The following is a 17164-nucleotide window of genomic DNA, read 5'->3' on the forward strand; positions in this document are numbered from 1 at the left end:
CAAGACTTTAAATAAAAGCTAATTTCATAAGCTACAGGAACATGATCATTTTTTTCTTCAAGGAAATAATTAAGAGCTCATCCAAAATTAATTCCATCAAAATAAAAATGATTATACTTTATCATTCATATGAAATGTTAGCAAACCTTTTCCTTAGAAAAGGATAAGAGAATAAGCCATCCAGTATCTGAATAATCTAATAACTTTTATCAATTCCACACAAAAGCAGTCATGATTAATGCATAGAAATGAGGAAGCATGGCTGTTACAAAATGACCGTGGAGTTGGAAAGATAGCTGAAGTGGTAGAGGACATGTCTGGCATATGCAAGACCCAGAATTCAATCCCTAGAACTATCATGGCTCTTGAGCCCAATGGATGTAATTCTAGTAGCCTAGCCCTCAAGTATTGCAAGTCTAACATCAGACCAAATCAACCAACACAAGGAATAGTCTTACTACAAACAAGAAAATAAAAAACCAGAAAATTCAGACAATGGATTAAAACCTGAACAATCCCTGATTTATTAATAGCATGTTTATCTTTCACTGAGAAACAAATATCTCCAGTAAATCAGAACCTAAAACATCACCAGAATAGTGGCACAAGCGGTAGGGCGTCTGCCTTGTACGCGTTAACCTAGGATGGACCTTTGCTAGATTCCCGGCATCTGATATGGTTCCCCCCAAGCCAGGAGCGATTTCGAGCGCATAGCCAGAAGTAACCCCTGATCATCACCGGGTGTGGCCCCAAAACCAAAAAATCTAAAACAGCAATCTTTTTGGAGGTGGGACAACACCCAGCAGTGCTCAGGGCTTACTCTTGGCTCTGTATTCAGAAATCACTCTTGGCTGGCTTGGGTAACAAGATGGGATGCCAGGGATCAAAATCAGATTGTCCACATGCAAGGTTAGCACCCTACCAGTTGGGACTCTCTCTCAGGCTCCTAAAACAGTATTCTTTAGGAATAATTACAGATTTTAAGGAAATTTTTGGCACTGATCTTTATGACTACAAAATAATCTCTACTTAGGATTTTAAATTTTTATTGCAGAAATATAAGGTATATAACTTTTTTTGGGGGGGGGGGGAGAGACACAGCCGGCAGCACACGGGTTACTCCTGGCTCTACACTCAGAAATCATTCCTGGCAGGCTTGGGGGACCATATAAGATGCCGGAATTCGAACCACTGTCCTTCTGCATGCAAGGCTAACGCCTCACCTCTATTCTATCTCTGGCACCCTATAACTTCATTTTTAATGTTGCTTAGCAGATATTTCACAAATGTATCAGTTTCTAACAGAAATCCCAAGCAGTGACTCAAAATTTCATAGTTGGGAAACTAGATTTTATTTAAAATTTCTACCTAGCTTTCTAGGAAATGTTTGCTAAATAAAAGATAATGTCCTAACACTGGTGGTGGAAAATGTGCACTGGCGAAGGGTGTTATACATTGTATGACTGAAACTCAATCATGGACGGTATCTTATTGTAATTCAATTGGATAATTTTATTTATAAAATAAATATTCTACTGACTGGAAAAAAAAGAATGTTATGAAATAAAAGATGAAAAGAGAGTAAGGATAACAATTAAGAAGAGTTCAACTCAAGGCTAGTGTTCTGACTCAGAGGCTTGCCTGACATTATAAAGCCCCAGGACTAGATATAAAGAGTCCAACTCATATATATAATATCCCTAAATCATCTGAGTTCTGTAACTTATTCAGACCTAATTATGAGAAGAGATTCATATCCTGTAACCTAAGTATTTGTAAGAGAGGCTCTGGAACCACTAGCCATCACAATCTTACAGATGTTTAACTGCAATTGATGTTGCCAAATTCTTGGTAACCTTACCTCTTCTCCTTATGATCCAAATGATTTTCCAGTCAAATTAAAGTAATCTTCACTTGTAACCAGCTGTATTGCTCTGTAAAACCTAGGGTAACTTTTCAGCATGGAAATGATGTACAACAATTTCTCTTGCAAGAAGAAATATATGCACATGGCCCTGCTGAAAATGTAGCCCCGTAAATTTGCATGTGAAAATGAATATATGGCCATGTATAGTAATGTTCTAAGTGATGTATCTTGTTGTTGAGGTCTACTTTAGGAGTCAGATGTGTAAGCCTTGTGAAGTCAAGGCATTGGTCCTGTGTATAGAGGTATAGAAAAAGAAGCTCACTTAATCCTTTCTCGCCAGGAGTCGGGATTTTCCCGGAACGACATCCATTGTCGGCAATGGACGCACCAAAATAACGCCGGCGCCAGTGAGTTAACCACCTCTGTCCTCTTTTCACCTATTATATTTTTCATGCATCATCCAACTTCCCAACCATCTTCCTGTTTCTTCACAGAATGCACGCTAGGTTCTTGTTTTTCTTCAGCACGAAGTTGTAAATGGAGTTGAGAAAAGGAGACACATGGTCAGCTGGTGATGTTAACAAGCTCCTTGCTGCCCTGAGAAGCTAGATGGAAATGGTTCAAGTTACAAAGGGGATCATCATCAGATTTGGGAGGACAAAGAGTAATTCATGAAGCTTCATTCCCTTCCCTCCCACCCCCTTTTATTTGCTGATGATCCGTTATCATCTTCCTTCAAGAAAAAAAGGAATATGAAGCAACCTCTTTTAGCTCTTCAGTCCACCAATGTATAGAAAAACCGAATGGAACATATGTCCCACAATGTTACGGTGGTCCCAGGAGATCAGGGAAGCATGGAGTGGCTAACATGACCATAATCTAAGATCAATGCTTTTAAGATTTATATTGAATTAGTCAGCAACTAACAACACTTGGCTAAAGGTGCTTAATAGAGACTGCCAAGTAAATTTCTTTTCTGCCAATGTCTACTTAAATACATAGGTGGAAGTCAGACAGAAGTAGTTAACTCATCAATGTCAAGAAAGTATGGAATTATAGTCATTAAAGTCAAAAAGTGTTTGTATAAAACATGTTCAAATTATTATTCCAATTTTATCATTCTGGCTTACATGCTAACTAAAGCTTCTAATGTTTTTAAGGACAATCATAATTGGAGTTAGAAATAAAAATCAACGGAACAGCTAATTGGAACAATAAACTAAGAACTTCAACATCAACATGCAACAAACATCACACTTCAGTAAAGTATAAACATCACATGTGATTCTAGATGGGTAGTGATTCCAGAGCAAATTAAAATTTAAAGGAAGATACTATTTAATACCTTCTTTCATATTAAGAATTGGACAAATCCAAAGTATAACAGTATATCCAAATCCAAAGTATAACAAATGGATATGTTGTAAGAACAAATCCAAAGTATAACAGAAGGATATGTTGTAAGAACAAATAAAACCCTTTAAAAGTCAAGAATATCAAGTTACACAATACTGTGCAAATAATTTAATATTTTACATAGGAGTGGAAAGGATAATATGAAATAACGTTATAGAATAAAAAAACGTTTGGCTAGAGTAGGAGTTTAAATGACCACTTAAGATATTTCTGGGGTAAGGCGATCCCAAAAACTAATTCTAACCATTACAATTACAGAAACTAACATGATATAAAGAAAAATCATCTTTCTCAGAATTTTAGTTTTTAAGAAATCATGATTATGTCTTAGTAAAAAGAATTAGCCATCAGAGAAGTCTCAAACCAATGTGAACATCTGGCTCTACATCCCTATTCTCATTCTATAACTATGTAAATAGCTTTTCTATGTTCTATGTACTTGTTTCCATTCCTCATTCCTTACTGACCCAGATAAAGCATATGCTCTACTAGCAGTCTCCAAAGACAAAATGGGATTCCTGTGCCCTTAGACATAGGCCTTAAATTAAGGTCTACTGCAAGTGAATATCCACCATTTCTTTCAACTGACTGTAATAAAAATTCCTGTCATTCAAATTCTATCAGAGCCAATTTACAATAAATCCTTTACTTCTTATGAAAAGTCAGATTTTAATAAGGCTCAGTGATGAAACAGTAGCATGAGTAAGAGATGAATGAGTAAACAAAAACTGAAACTACACCATACTTAATAAGAAGGATCTCAACACAGTAAATTAAGAATGTTGAAAATAAGCAGTGCATAACCAACTATTTGTTTTGCTCAGGTCAATTCCATATTGGTCAAACTGCAGGAACTAATTGGGTAAACTTTGTATTCATATTAGACAAATGATTCAGGAGTTGATCTTGCTGCAAAGATATCTGTATTGCTGATTTATCTGGTTGTTTCACATCTTGCAGAAGAAAGGTAGGTCAGAAAAATTAAAAGCTAGAAAGTCACCTTTTCCCACCACTGGTTCTCAAAAGCTGTTTAGATCCAGATCACTTACAATCAAAATAAATACAGCCATCTCTCCTAGACTATGTTTGTTCACTTCTTTTTCCTTTTTTGTTTCTGCAAAAACAAATCCTGCATATCTATCTTGCTGTGCTCTTTAACAAGAGATTATGAAGAGTTACAGACATATTTTTCTTCTTGGTATTTTGTTCAAAGAAACAAGCACTAAAAAATACTACTATTTCTAGGCTGAACAGAAAGTATAGTGGGTGGGGTGTTTGACTTGCATGTGGCCAACCGGATTCTATTCCCAACATCCCATATGGTCCCCCAATTAAGACCATAATCGGAAATTACCAGGAATAATTCCTAAGTGCAGAGCCAGGAGTAAGCCCTAAGCATTGCTATGTGTGACCCAGACTGGCCCACCCACGGCCCCTCTTCCCCACCTCAAAGGTACTATTTTTAAAAAACCAATGAAACTGAGTTAATGAAACAGAATATCAATTAACTTCATTTAAGTCAATTAAGTGGAACATACTAAAATAATTAAAAAAATTAAGGTCACAATTAGTACAGCAAGTAGAGTGCATGCCTTGCATGTGGCAGACTCAGATTCAATCCCCAACACTCCATCTGATCCCATAGTCAGAAATAAGTCCTGAGCACCGCTGGATGTTGGCTGTGGTTGGAGGACAGAGATTGGAACAGAAAATTATGCCTAATTTTTTTTAGAAAAGTTGTTAAATTATCTTGGTTTTCTAATTTATTATTTAATCAGTTTCTAGTAATTCCATAAAAGTTCAATTAATTTAACCACCATCTTTTTCTTATGAAGATTTATATATTATTTTAAAACATGATCAAACATGTTATTCAATTTCCTTTATTTATAATTTAAAAACATTTGAATGACTAAATTCACTGTTGTGACGTTTTCTTACTGATGTTATTAGTTTGGCTGCTATAGCCCCTTGCCATGGTTTAAAGCATCTTGAGACATTTATCATTAGATGACAATAAGACAGGATTCCATGTATTATTGCAAGGACAATAAGTAATTCAACAAAGTCTGAAGAAGTCTAAACCTGAATAATTTAGATTAAATTAAGTCAAAAATAAATGTTCTCCTCTTACCTTCAAGTCTTTCCAACTGTCCAGGAGCCTGGTAGCCAAATCACTTATATCTACTGTTTTATCTGGCTGTTCCTGGCTTCTCTCACTCTCCACATCAGACACACCTTCTTCTTCATCTTGGGATGCTGTTTCCTCAGCGATAGGTTCTTCCAGTTTTGTGCCATTGCTCTCTTTGGGCTCTATTTCAGTGTCAACCTCTGGTTCAGATATTGGTAACTTACTGGTTTCCACAGACATTTCACTATCAACTTTAGATTCAGATGGCTGTTGTGACTGTAATTCCTCCTCTTCCTCTACGGGAACATTTTCTAACTGATCAATATCATCTTTGCTATCCTTGCCTTCTAGCTCACTGGTAGCATCAGAGATTGCACTGTCCATACTATTTTCACTTATGATCTTAAGTCTGCGAAACATGAGCTTCTTTGGGGTGTCTGTTTCAGCTTCTGTGTTTAGCTTGGTGGAAGGATCAGGAGTGTTGAGTGGTGTGTGAGCACGAGACGTATTTTCACTGGAATAGCCATCTCCTTCACTCAAATGAGGAACAGCAGTCTTGGTCTGAGACCAACGTTGAATAATAGGAAGTACTCTGCTCTCTTCCAACATATTTTTAGTTGGAATTGGTAAATGTTCCAACGTCTTTATAATCTGGTTAAACAAACAAACAAACAAAAACCCAGAAATGTATCAGTTTACTTTTCAAATCACTAGATATAGCTCAGTTATTTTCTGGGGAGGGTAGAATGAAAACTAGGAACATTGGTAGTAGAAAATGGGCACTGGTGAAGGGGTGATGTACTGAAAATTATAAACAATTTGGCAATTGTGAAAAACAACAACAACAACAACTGTATCATGAACACTGTAATCACAGTGCTTAAATAAAGTAATTGAAAAAACATTGGAAAAACTAAAACACCAATAGGGGCTGGAGCATAGCACAGAAGTAGGGCGCTTGCCTTGCACACAGCCAACCTGGGACCAACCCAGGTTCGATCCCAAGCATCCCATATGGTCCCCGAGCCTGCCAGGAGTGATTTCTGAGCACAGAAAAATCTATTTGTTTTTAAATTATAAAACCCTGTAACTTTTTTGGGGGGCATATTTTTTGGGGGGGGTCACACTTAGCGGTGCTCAGGGATTAATCCTGGCTCTGCCCACAGATAGCATGGAGGTAGGACATAGCATGCAGAAGGACGATGGTTTGAATCCCACATCCCATAGGGTCCCCTGAGCCTGCAAGGAGCGATTTCTGAGTGTAGAGCCAGGAGTGGCTCCTGAGCGCTGCCAGGTGTGACTAAAAAACAAACACACAAACAAAAACAAAAAAGAAAACACCCCTGGCAGGCACAGGGAACCATATAGGATGCCGGGATTCGAACCATCTCCTCACCTATATCAGCTGCATGTAAGGCAAACGCCCTACTACTGTGCTATATCTCCGGCACCATAACTTTTTAAAAGGCTTTTAAAGGGTTTCCCAAGTGACTATAATATACTTTGAAAACTATGCAGTAACATTAAAATCATGTATCACATAGACACACTTAGCTTTCATAGCCATCTAGCAAAAAAATCCTCTCATTCAGGAACATTAAAATCATGTATCACATAGACACACTTAGCTTTCATAGCTGTCTAGCAAAAAAATCCTCTCATTCAGAAATAACCCTGAGATTAAATTAATTAAATTAAAATTAAAAATGCCTCGAAAGAACTTCCCTAAAGGCTGGAGAAAAGAGTAAAACAGGTAGGAGCCTTGCCCTGAACATGGCTGATGTGGTTTCAGCAACCCATCTGGTCCACTAAATACTATCAGTAGTTTATTGGGGGGGGGGGGGAATGTTGAGGAGCCCACACCCGGCATGAGTTACTTCTGGCTCTGCATTCAGAAATTACGCCTCGCAGGCTTGGGGGTTCATATGGGACGCCAGGGATCAAACCCGGGTCCATCCCGGATCAGAAGGGTGCAAGGCAAATGCCCTACCACTGTGCTATCACTCTGACCCCTGAATTTATAATCATTGATATTATCACATATCTGCCCTTCCTAAGCAATCAATATAGTGGTTCTAGAAGTAGTTAAATATAAACTGACCTCTTCCTGAAGCTTCTGGTTACTTTCCCGGCCATCACCCAGTTCTGCCATCCAGATCCACAACAGAGATAATCCATGACGTTCCAGAAAGGACTTCAGGCAGGATTGTGAGTGTGTGTTCTTCCATATATGAAAGAAAGCAGAATGCAAGAATTAATGGTAGTGAGAAGTAATACAGAAAGAGCCATTAGAGGACCCACAAAAAGGACCAAAGAATTTAATCACACACACATATATCTATATATGTACGCATACATGCACACACACACAGAAATTTTATTTTGATTAACTCAACTAGAACTGCAGAATAATAGTCATGCTTTGGAGTGATTACAAATTTTATCATACCTAAAAATAACCGATAAACTTAAACTTATTACTAAAACTGTAAAACTTGAGAAAATTATATAGGTATTAGTAGTTGGTTATAATGAAAATAAACTCTAAAAGACCAATAAACAAATTTTACTCACCACTGTTAATGAAAAGGTTTTATAAACTATAAAAATTATTCTCTATATAATTTCTTTTCAGATAATACAAATTCAAAGACTTTTTTTGTTAGTTTTTCATCATCTTTGGGGGGGGGTTGGGTTACACCTGGAGGGGCTGAGAGGTTACTTTTGGCTGTGTGCTCAGGAATCCTGGTGGAACTCAGAGAAGACCTTAAGGGATGCTGAGGATCGAACTTGGGTGGGCCACATGCAAGGCAAACACCCTACGCATTGTGCTATGGCTCTGGCCCTCAACTAATTTTTTTTAATTGTCCAACTTATTGTGACAATTGTAGTAAATGAGATATAGCTTAAATTTAGTGCGTTAAGCTGTCTAATGAAAAATGGTGTGGCATGTTAATAAACAAGGAGATAAAAACCTACATTGAGTGTCATGAGTATTTTTATACAAAGTAAAAATCCCACGTGTCCTTTGATTAACGACAGCTTTCAGGGGCTTTCAGCCGAAGCGACAGCACAGTAGTGGGCCTTGTAAGCAGCCGACCTGGGGCAGACCCAGGTTTGATGCCTGGCATCCCATATGGTCCTCAGAGCCTGCCAAGAGCAATTTCTGAGCACAGAGCCAGGAGTAACCCTAGTGCTGCTGGTGTGACCCAAACTCCTCCCAAAAGAAAAAAAATGACAGCTTTTTTGTTTGTTTGTTTGTTTTTGGGTTTTTTTTGGGCCACACCTGGCGATGCTCAGGGGTTACTTCTGGCTGTCTGCTCAGAAATAGCTCCTGGCAGGCACGGGGGACCATATGGGACACTGGGATTCAAACCAACCACCTTAGGTCCTGGATCGGCTGCTTGCAAGGCAAATGCCGCTGTGCTATCTCTCCGGGCCCAAAATGACAGCTTTTAAAGTTACATAAAACAACATTTTAAAACTAAATCCCAGGGCTGGAGAGATAGCACAGCGTTAGGGGCATTTGTCTTGCACACAGCTGACCTGAGAAGGACCCAGGTTCAATTCCCAGCATCCCATATGGTGCCCTGAGCCTACCAGGGGTGATTTTGGAGTGCAGAGCTAGTAGTAGTAACCCCTGAGTTTCGCCAAGTGTGACCCAAAAACCAAAATAAATTAAAATAAATAATTTTAAAATAATTTTATTAGAATTATTTCTTCTGCATTCTCCTTTCTAAATTCTATATTAAATATCCCATTTCAAGTTCGTAAACAAAAAACAAGTTATTATCAAAGTGTTCACCTGTATAAGCTCCAAACAGGTGAGTTTCTGCTCCAAAGTTTCGATTCTAACCATTAGTCGACATAAACTAAGCACCTGGTTTTTATCAGAGAGACCCTCACCATTCTCCATCAGAGCTTCTAGCTCTCCATCCACCTACAGAGGAAAATATATGGTTATAAAACAACAGCAAAAATCCAATGTGCCAATTTTTAAACTCTTGCTTTTCTCCTGGTGCTGGGGGCTACCCCTAAGTTAAGTATGTGTTCCTGGCAATATTCAGGGTCCCAAACAATGCAAGGTACTAAAATGATAGCTCTAGGTTTCTCTTTCTCTTCTTCCTCTTCCCTCACATCTCGTGAGGGTCACAGACAGAAAAGCTGGTAGGGGGGCTGGAGATAGCATGGAGGTAGGGCATTTACTTTGCATGCAGAAGGATGGTGGTTCGAATTCCGGCATCCCATATGGTCCCCCGAACCTGCCAGGAGCCATTTCTGAGCGTAGAGCTAGGAGTAACCCCTGAACACTACCGAGTGTGAACCAAAAACCAAAAACAAAAAAAAAAAAAAAGAAAAGCTGGTAGGGCACCTACCTTTTACATGGCTAACCTGGGTTCCTGGCACCACAGAAGCAGAAGTCAGTCAGAAACATTACTGGGTGTGGGCCAAAATCCAAAACAAAACCCTGGAGGAGTTCTAGCATTCAAAGCCTGGTTCTATCTAGCGCTCTGAGCTCTCTCTCAAAATCCAATCTATGATAAGAACATTCTCTCTTCAACTTTTTAAGTTTGATTAATCTTTTTTTTTTTTTTTTGGTTTTTGGGCCACACCCGGTAACGCTCAGGGGTTACTCCTGGCTATGTGCTCAGAAGTTGCTCCTGGCTCGGGGGACCATATGGGACACTGGGGGATCGAACCGCGGTCCGTCCAAGGCTAGCGCAGGCAAGGCAGACACCTTACCTTTAGTGCCACCGCCCGGCCCCAAGTTTGATTAATCTTTAGGTTTTAAAAACTTAAAGGAAATGGGCATTGGGATATTTTTAAATGGAGATTTTAGCTAATATGCTTAGAATTATTTTGTAGCCAATCGGTAAAGGTAATAAATGAAGAGTTAAAAATAAAAGCAACATGAGTCAGGGAGACAAGGGGTTGGAGCATGAACAGGCCCTGAATTTGACTACTGGGCACCCCCATTATAGCACTATAATGTTGACCTGGTGGCCCCCTAGCAATATCCCAAGTCCTAAGTACAACTGGGGAGTTCCCACATTCAATAAAAGCAATTTTTTTCTTTTTTTTTTTTTTCGGTTTTTGGGGTCACACCCATCAGCGCTCAGGGGTTCCTCCTGACTCCACTCAGAAATCGCTCCTGGCAGGCTTAGCGGGATCATATGGGATGCCAGGATTCGAACCAATGACCTTCTGCATGAAAGGCAAATGCCTTACCTCCATGCTATCTCTCTGGCCCCAATAAAAGCAATCTTGACAAAGCTTTCTTTTTTTTCCTTTTAGATAATGTGGTTTGCAATACTGATACTGAAGGGGTATTGTGCATTACTTTACTTCCTTTCAATATACAATTATCCAGAATGATAATTTCCATTATCACTGTCATTTGTGGTTCTTTCTCTGCCCTAACTATACTCCACCGCTATTTGGGGCTTCTTTTTTTTTTTTTTGGTTTTGGTTTTTGGGCCATACCTGCTGGTGCTCAGGGACCACTATGTACAACCCCTTTCCCGCTATTTATGGCAGGCTTTCTACCACAGACTGGTTCTCTATTGTCTGGGTATTATTACCATAGTATCTTTTTCAATTTATCCCACAGATGAGTGCTTTCATTCTATATCCCTCTCACTGACTCATTTTGCTTAGCATATCCATTCATAAGTAAATTTCATGACTTCATTTTTCCTAACAGCTGAGTAGTATTTCATTCTAGATGAATCTCAATTACTTTATCCACTCATCTGTTCTCAAGCACCTCGTTTGTTTCCAGATTCTGGCTATTGTGCGCAGGGCGGTGATGAACATAGGAATGCAGAGGTCTTTTCTACATTGTCCTTTTTGGGCTTGTAGACTATATTCCCAGGAGTAGTATTGATGGGTCATATGGGAGGTCAGTTTCTAGTTTTTTGAGGAATGTCCATATTGTTTTCAGAAAGGCTCAGCCAGTTGATATTCCCACCAGCAGTGAATGAGAATTCCTTTCTCTCTACATATGTACCAGTAATGGTTGTTGTTCTTTGTATATGTGCCAGTCTCTGTGGAATGAGATAGTATCTCATTGTTTTGCATCTTTTCATGATGATTACTAATCTGGAGCATTTTTTTCATGTGCCTTTTGGCCATTTGTATTTCTTCTTTGAGGAAATGTCTGTTCATTTCTTCTCCCCATTTTTGGAAGGGGTTAGCTATCTTTTTCCTTGCCAAGTTCTACTAGTGCCTTGTATATCTTAGATAATGACCCCATATCAGTAAATAGTTCTTCCATTCCGTAGGCACTTTTCATGTCCTTATCACCGTTGGAGATGCAGAAGCTTCTTGGTTTAATGTAGTCCCACTTGTTTATCTTCACTTTGTCAGTAGCTAACACCTATCTCTTGACCAGTGTAAATTTCCTGTGACCAATGTCCCCATTTTCTCTCCCATTCCCACCCCATCTGCCCTTACAAAACACATTGAAAAAATTTTTCTAATATTCAAGGTGATTTAGCTATGACCTAATAACTCCACCTCCAAGAATATACACATCCAAATATGAGAACAACTATAGATATTGGACATGGCAGAGTATCTTTTTTTTTTTTTTTTTTTGGTTCTTGGGTCACACCCGGCAGCGCTCAGGGCTTACTCCTGGCTCTCTGCTCAGAAATCACTCCTGGCAGACTCAGGGAACCATATGGGATGCCGGGATTCGAACCACTGTCCTTCTGCATGCAAGGCAAATGCCTTACCTCCATGCTATCTCTCCAGGGGTTGGGGGTGGGGTGGGGATTTGGGACATTGGTGATGGGAATGTTGCACTGGTGAAGAGGGGTGTTCTTTACATGACTGAAACTCAACTACAATCATATTTGTAATCAAAGTGTTTAAATAAAGATAACAACAACAACAAAAAGAAAAGGGTGGAGTGATAGATAGTATAATGAGTAGGGTGTGTTTTGCAAGCAACCCACCTGGGTTTCAGATTAATCCCCACCATCCTATATAGTCTTCTGAGCACCACCAGAAGTGATTCCTAGAGCAGAGCCAGGACTAACCCCTGCATATCAGTGGTTATGGTCCAAAATAAAAGAGAGAAAGAGAAAGGGAAGGAGAGAGAAGAGGGAGGAGGAGAGCGAGCGAGCACATGGGTTTTTCTTGCCCCGCCCCTTTAAGTTTCTGGGCTAAACCTGGTGTCTTCAAAGGGCCAAAGATCAAACCCAGGTAACCCACATGCAAAGCAAGCCCTCTAACCAGTGTATTATCTCTCTGGCCCTCAAGAAAAGGCAGTGTTTAAGTCCTTGTCCTAACTCCTTTAGTTATTTAGTAACATTATCCTCTCAACTCTATTACTTACTCAGGTAAGTTACCAACTACTTTTTTTTTTTTTTTTTTGGTTTTTGGTTTTTGGGCCATACCCAGCGTTGCTCAGGGGGTTACTCCTGGCTGTCTGCTCAGAAATAGCTCCTGGCAGGCATGGGGGACCATATGGAACACCGGGATTCGAACCAACCACCTTTGGTCCTGGATCGGCTGCTTGCAAGGCAAACGCCCCACCAACTACTTTTCTAATATACTAAATTTAAAAAAGAACATATGGGGGACAGAGATAGCACAGCACTAGGGCATTTGTCTTGCATGCTAATGACCCAGCATCCTAATTGGTCCCCAGCCTGCCAGGAGTAACCCCCTAAGCACTGCTAGGTGTGGCCCAAAAACAAAAACAAAAACAAGGGGCCGGAGAGATAGCTTAGAGGTAAGGTATTTGCCTTCCATTGCAGAAGGACGGTGGTTCGAATTCCAGCATCCTATATGGTCCCCGAGCCTGCGGGGGGCAATTTCTGAGCATACAGCCAGGAGTAGCCCCTGAGCGCTGCCAGGTGTGACCCAAAAACCAAAACCAAAACAACAACCCCCCCCCAAAAAAAAGAACATCTGTAACTTTTACATTCTCATTCTTAGGTTCCTTATAACCTCTGAAAATTGTCATACATTTCAAAGAGAGTTTTCAAAGAACAGTTGCAAATTGTGTATAGCTGGACAATAAATACAAATTCATGATTTATATGAATAAATCAAAGTTTAGAGAGCCAAGAAATGATTTATTTGTGTAAGTTTTTCAGACTTCAAAAGAGTCTATAATTTCTTTTTCTTTCTGGCTTTTGAGTCATATCCAGCAGCGCTCAGGGGTTTCTAACCTCAGAAATTGCTCCTGGCAGGCACAGGGGGACCATATGGGATGCCAGGATTCGAACCACCGTCCTTCTGCATACAAGGCAAATCCCCTATCTCCATGCCATCTCTCTGGTCTCTAGAGTTTGTAATTTCAAGATAACTTTAATCTTTCTTAGTACCAAATTCTATCTCTATGAATCAGGTAAAGCCAAGGATGGGAAATGGTTCAAATGGATAGCACACATGCCTGGTACACTCAAGTACTGTTGTCAAGATTGGCCCAAAAGCCAAAAACTAAATAAGCATGCTTCCATTCCATGTATATCTCATGTGATCCTGAGTTTCCCTAAATGTAATTTGACATTGCAAAATTGAAACAAAAAAGCCACCTCATTCTTTAAAATGTGTATTATGAAAGTTGAAGTATGGAAGGAACACTTACTGAATCCTTTTTACGAGATCGATCCTTCTTCATTTTCCCTCCTGCTGCTCTGATGCTGACTCTGTTCTCTCCTCCCAGGTAACCCCGGCAATTAGCTGACCCACAAAAACATTTCTGTGCTTCTTTTCTGTTCAAAAACCAGAAATGAATGTGACCAGTAATATAAAACAAGCATATAAAACTGTAGATATAAAACAATTATACATAAGACAATCCCGCTAAAACAAACAGACCTCCTACTGTGTATGAGAAATAGAAACGGTAAATTTCTTTCAAAGTTCTTTGAAAAATTATATCCATGGAACCAGAGAGACAGTACAGTAGGTAGGGCACTTGGCATTTAAGTAGCTGTCCAAGTTTGATCCCCAGCATCCCACATGGTCCACCAAGCCCCACCAAGAGTGCTTCCTGAGTGCAGGGCCAGGAGTAACTCTTGAGCATAGCTCAGTGTGACCCAAAAGGCAAAAGCCAAACAAGTGTCTCCCCACCATAAAAAGGCCACAGGCTAGAGAGTTAGTACTGTGGGGAGAGAGCTTGCCTTACACACTCTTGACCTGGATTCAATTTCTATAACCCCATGTGGTCCCCCAGCACCACCAGGAATGATCCCAGAGCCCAGAGTCAGGAATAAGCCCCAACTACTTCTAGGTTTGGGCCCTGCTCCACCAACCCCTGCCCCAGGAAAAAAAATTATAGTCAAGAGGTAGTTCAGCAAGTAAGGTAGAGCCAAGAGCAACCTCTGGCAACCACCAGGTGTGACCCCAAACAATCAATCAAAAGTACAGTATGACTTAGATCAAACAAAATTAGTCATACTGACACTGATAAATAGATACCTTAAGCTATTCTCTTTTCACAGTTATTAATGTGAAACTTTTAATCTGTATAAATGTTTTTGTAATCATTTTTAAATTATCATTAATAAAATATAAATAAAGCAGCATAATCACAGGAAAATGATGTAGTTAATGTTCAATACTGAATGGCCAGAAGTGCCATAATATAGAAAAATACAAAATCAAAACAACTTAACAGACCTAAAATTTGATATACATAACTTGTCAGTCAGTCATATAAAAATGTGATAGCATAGCAGGCAGAACATTTGTTTTGCACATGGTCAAGTCAGGTTCAATCCCCAGCATCCCATATGGTTTCCTAAGCCTGCCAATAGCTATTTCTGAGTGCAGAGCCAAGGGTAACCCTTGAGCACCATGGAGTGTGGCCCAACAGCAAACTAAAAATATGTATCTCTATACCCTAGCATTCTATTCCCCTACCAGAAGAACAAAGCAGAACACAAACAATACTTACCCATATCTTTGGAACTGATAGTCAAAAGTTAACTCTGAGCCTGAAGGAACCAGTTTGGTGGTAAAAAATCCAACTCTCAACTGTCCATTCACAGTCCACTGAGATATTAAAAAAAAATTAGTAATTAATTTGTTTTATTAAAACAATAGAAACTTCCTTAATAATGCATTTATCAGAGGCAGGCAAATTAGTATAGTGGGAAGGGCATTTGCTTTGCAAGCAGCCAACCCATGTTTGATACCTGGCATCCCTTATAGTCCTTGAGCCCATCAGAAATGATTTCTAAGTGCAGAGAGCCAGGCATAATCCCTGAGCACTGCCAGATATGGCCCAACAACAAACAAAAACAAAACAAAACATGCATGCAACCCTTTAGTCCCCCCCCAAATAAATAAATATATATATATATATATATGGTTTGGGGGCCACACCTGGCAGCATTCTGGGATTACTCCTGGCTCCACACTCAGAAATTACTCTTGGGTAGGCTCAGGAAACCATATGGATACCAGGGATCAAACCCAAGTTAGCCACATGCAAGGCAAATGTCTTACATACTGTGCTATCTATTGCTCCAGTCCCAGCAGTAAAATATTTTCAAAACAGAAAATCAAAACCTTTTAAAAAAAATACTCGGGCCTGGTGCGATAGCGTAGAAGTAGGGACTTTGCTTTGCACGTAACTGACTCAAGATGGACCTGGGTTCGATTCCTGGAGTCCCATATGTCCCCCAAGTCAGAAGCAGCTTCTGAGCACATAGCCAGGAGTAACCCCTGAGCAGTGGTGAGTGTGGCCCAAAATAACAACAACAAAAAAACATACTTCAGTATTTATACTTTCATAATGAACTACAAAAGACTGAGTCTCATGTTATTTGTTTCTAATAATTATTATAATATTTCAAATAAAGTAAAAAATCAATTTATTCTAATAGGCCAATGTTCAGTATAACTCATATTACAAGTAAAAATATCTCACTTTATATTAAAACGATCTAAAATAAAAACTAGATTTAATTCATAAAGCAATTGTCGTATGACTGAATTTATGAAAACCACGAGAACCATCAGAACAGATGGATAAAGGGGCTGGAGAGATAGCACAGCAGCGTTTGCCTTGCAAGCAGCCGACTCAGGACCTAAGGTGGTTGGTTCGAATCCCGGCGTCCCACATAGTCACCCATGCTTGCCAGGAGCTATTTCTGAGCAGAGAGCCAGGAGTAACCCGAGCACTGCCGGGTGTGGCCCAAAAAGCAAAAAAAAAAAAAAGAACAGATGGATAAAACTCAAGAATAAACATGTGCAAGATAGGGGCCGGAGAGAAAGCACAGTGGTAGGGCATTTGCTTTGCACGTGGCTAACACAGAACGGATCCCAGTTCAATTTCCGGCAGGAGTAACCCAAGCACACCGCCAGGTATGGGCCCCCTCCTGCACTAAATAAATAAATAAATAAAGTTCAGGATGTTTACAGGCAAGAGCTAGAGCGACAGCACAGCAGGCATCTGCCTTGCATGCAGCTGATCTGAGTTCAATCCCTGGCATCCCTTATGGTTCCTGAGCCTGCCAGAGTGATTTCTGAATGCAGAGCCAAGAGTAGACCCTGAGCACTGCCATTTGTGGCCCAAAAATAAATAAATAGGAGCCGGAGAGATAGCATGGAGGTAAGGCATTTGTCTTGCATGCAGAAGGTTGGTGGTTCAAATCCCAGCACCCCAGATGGTCCCCGTGCCTGCCTGGAGCAATTTCTGAGCACAGAGCCAGGAGTAACCCGAGCAACGCTAGATGTGACCCAAACCTTTGTCCCGCACCCAAATAAAGTAAAATTATGAC

The 17164-nt window shown here is 39.9% G+C and overlaps 1 protein-coding gene across 1 annotated transcript in view; it reads right to left on the bottom strand.

Annotated features, from left to right (window-relative positions):
* Positions 1-17164, bottom strand: part of SETD2 (SET domain containing 2, histone lysine methyltransferase) — a 96351-nt gene that overhangs the window by 54393 nt on the left and 24794 nt on the right. Inside the window, 5 exon segments of the mRNA XM_049777290.1 lie at positions 5418-6065; positions 7516-7635; positions 9220-9354; positions 14020-14146; positions 15334-15431. Coding sequence (XP_049633247.1) covers positions 5418-6065; positions 7516-7635; positions 9220-9354; positions 14020-14146; positions 15334-15431 — 1128 coding nt within the window.

This window comes from Suncus etruscus, chromosome 7 (genome assembly GCF_024139225.1).
Source record: "Suncus etruscus isolate mSunEtr1 chromosome 7, mSunEtr1.pri.cur, whole genome shotgun sequence".
Classification (NCBI taxonomy): domain Eukaryota; kingdom Metazoa; phylum Chordata; class Mammalia; order Eulipotyphla; family Soricidae; genus Suncus; species Suncus etruscus.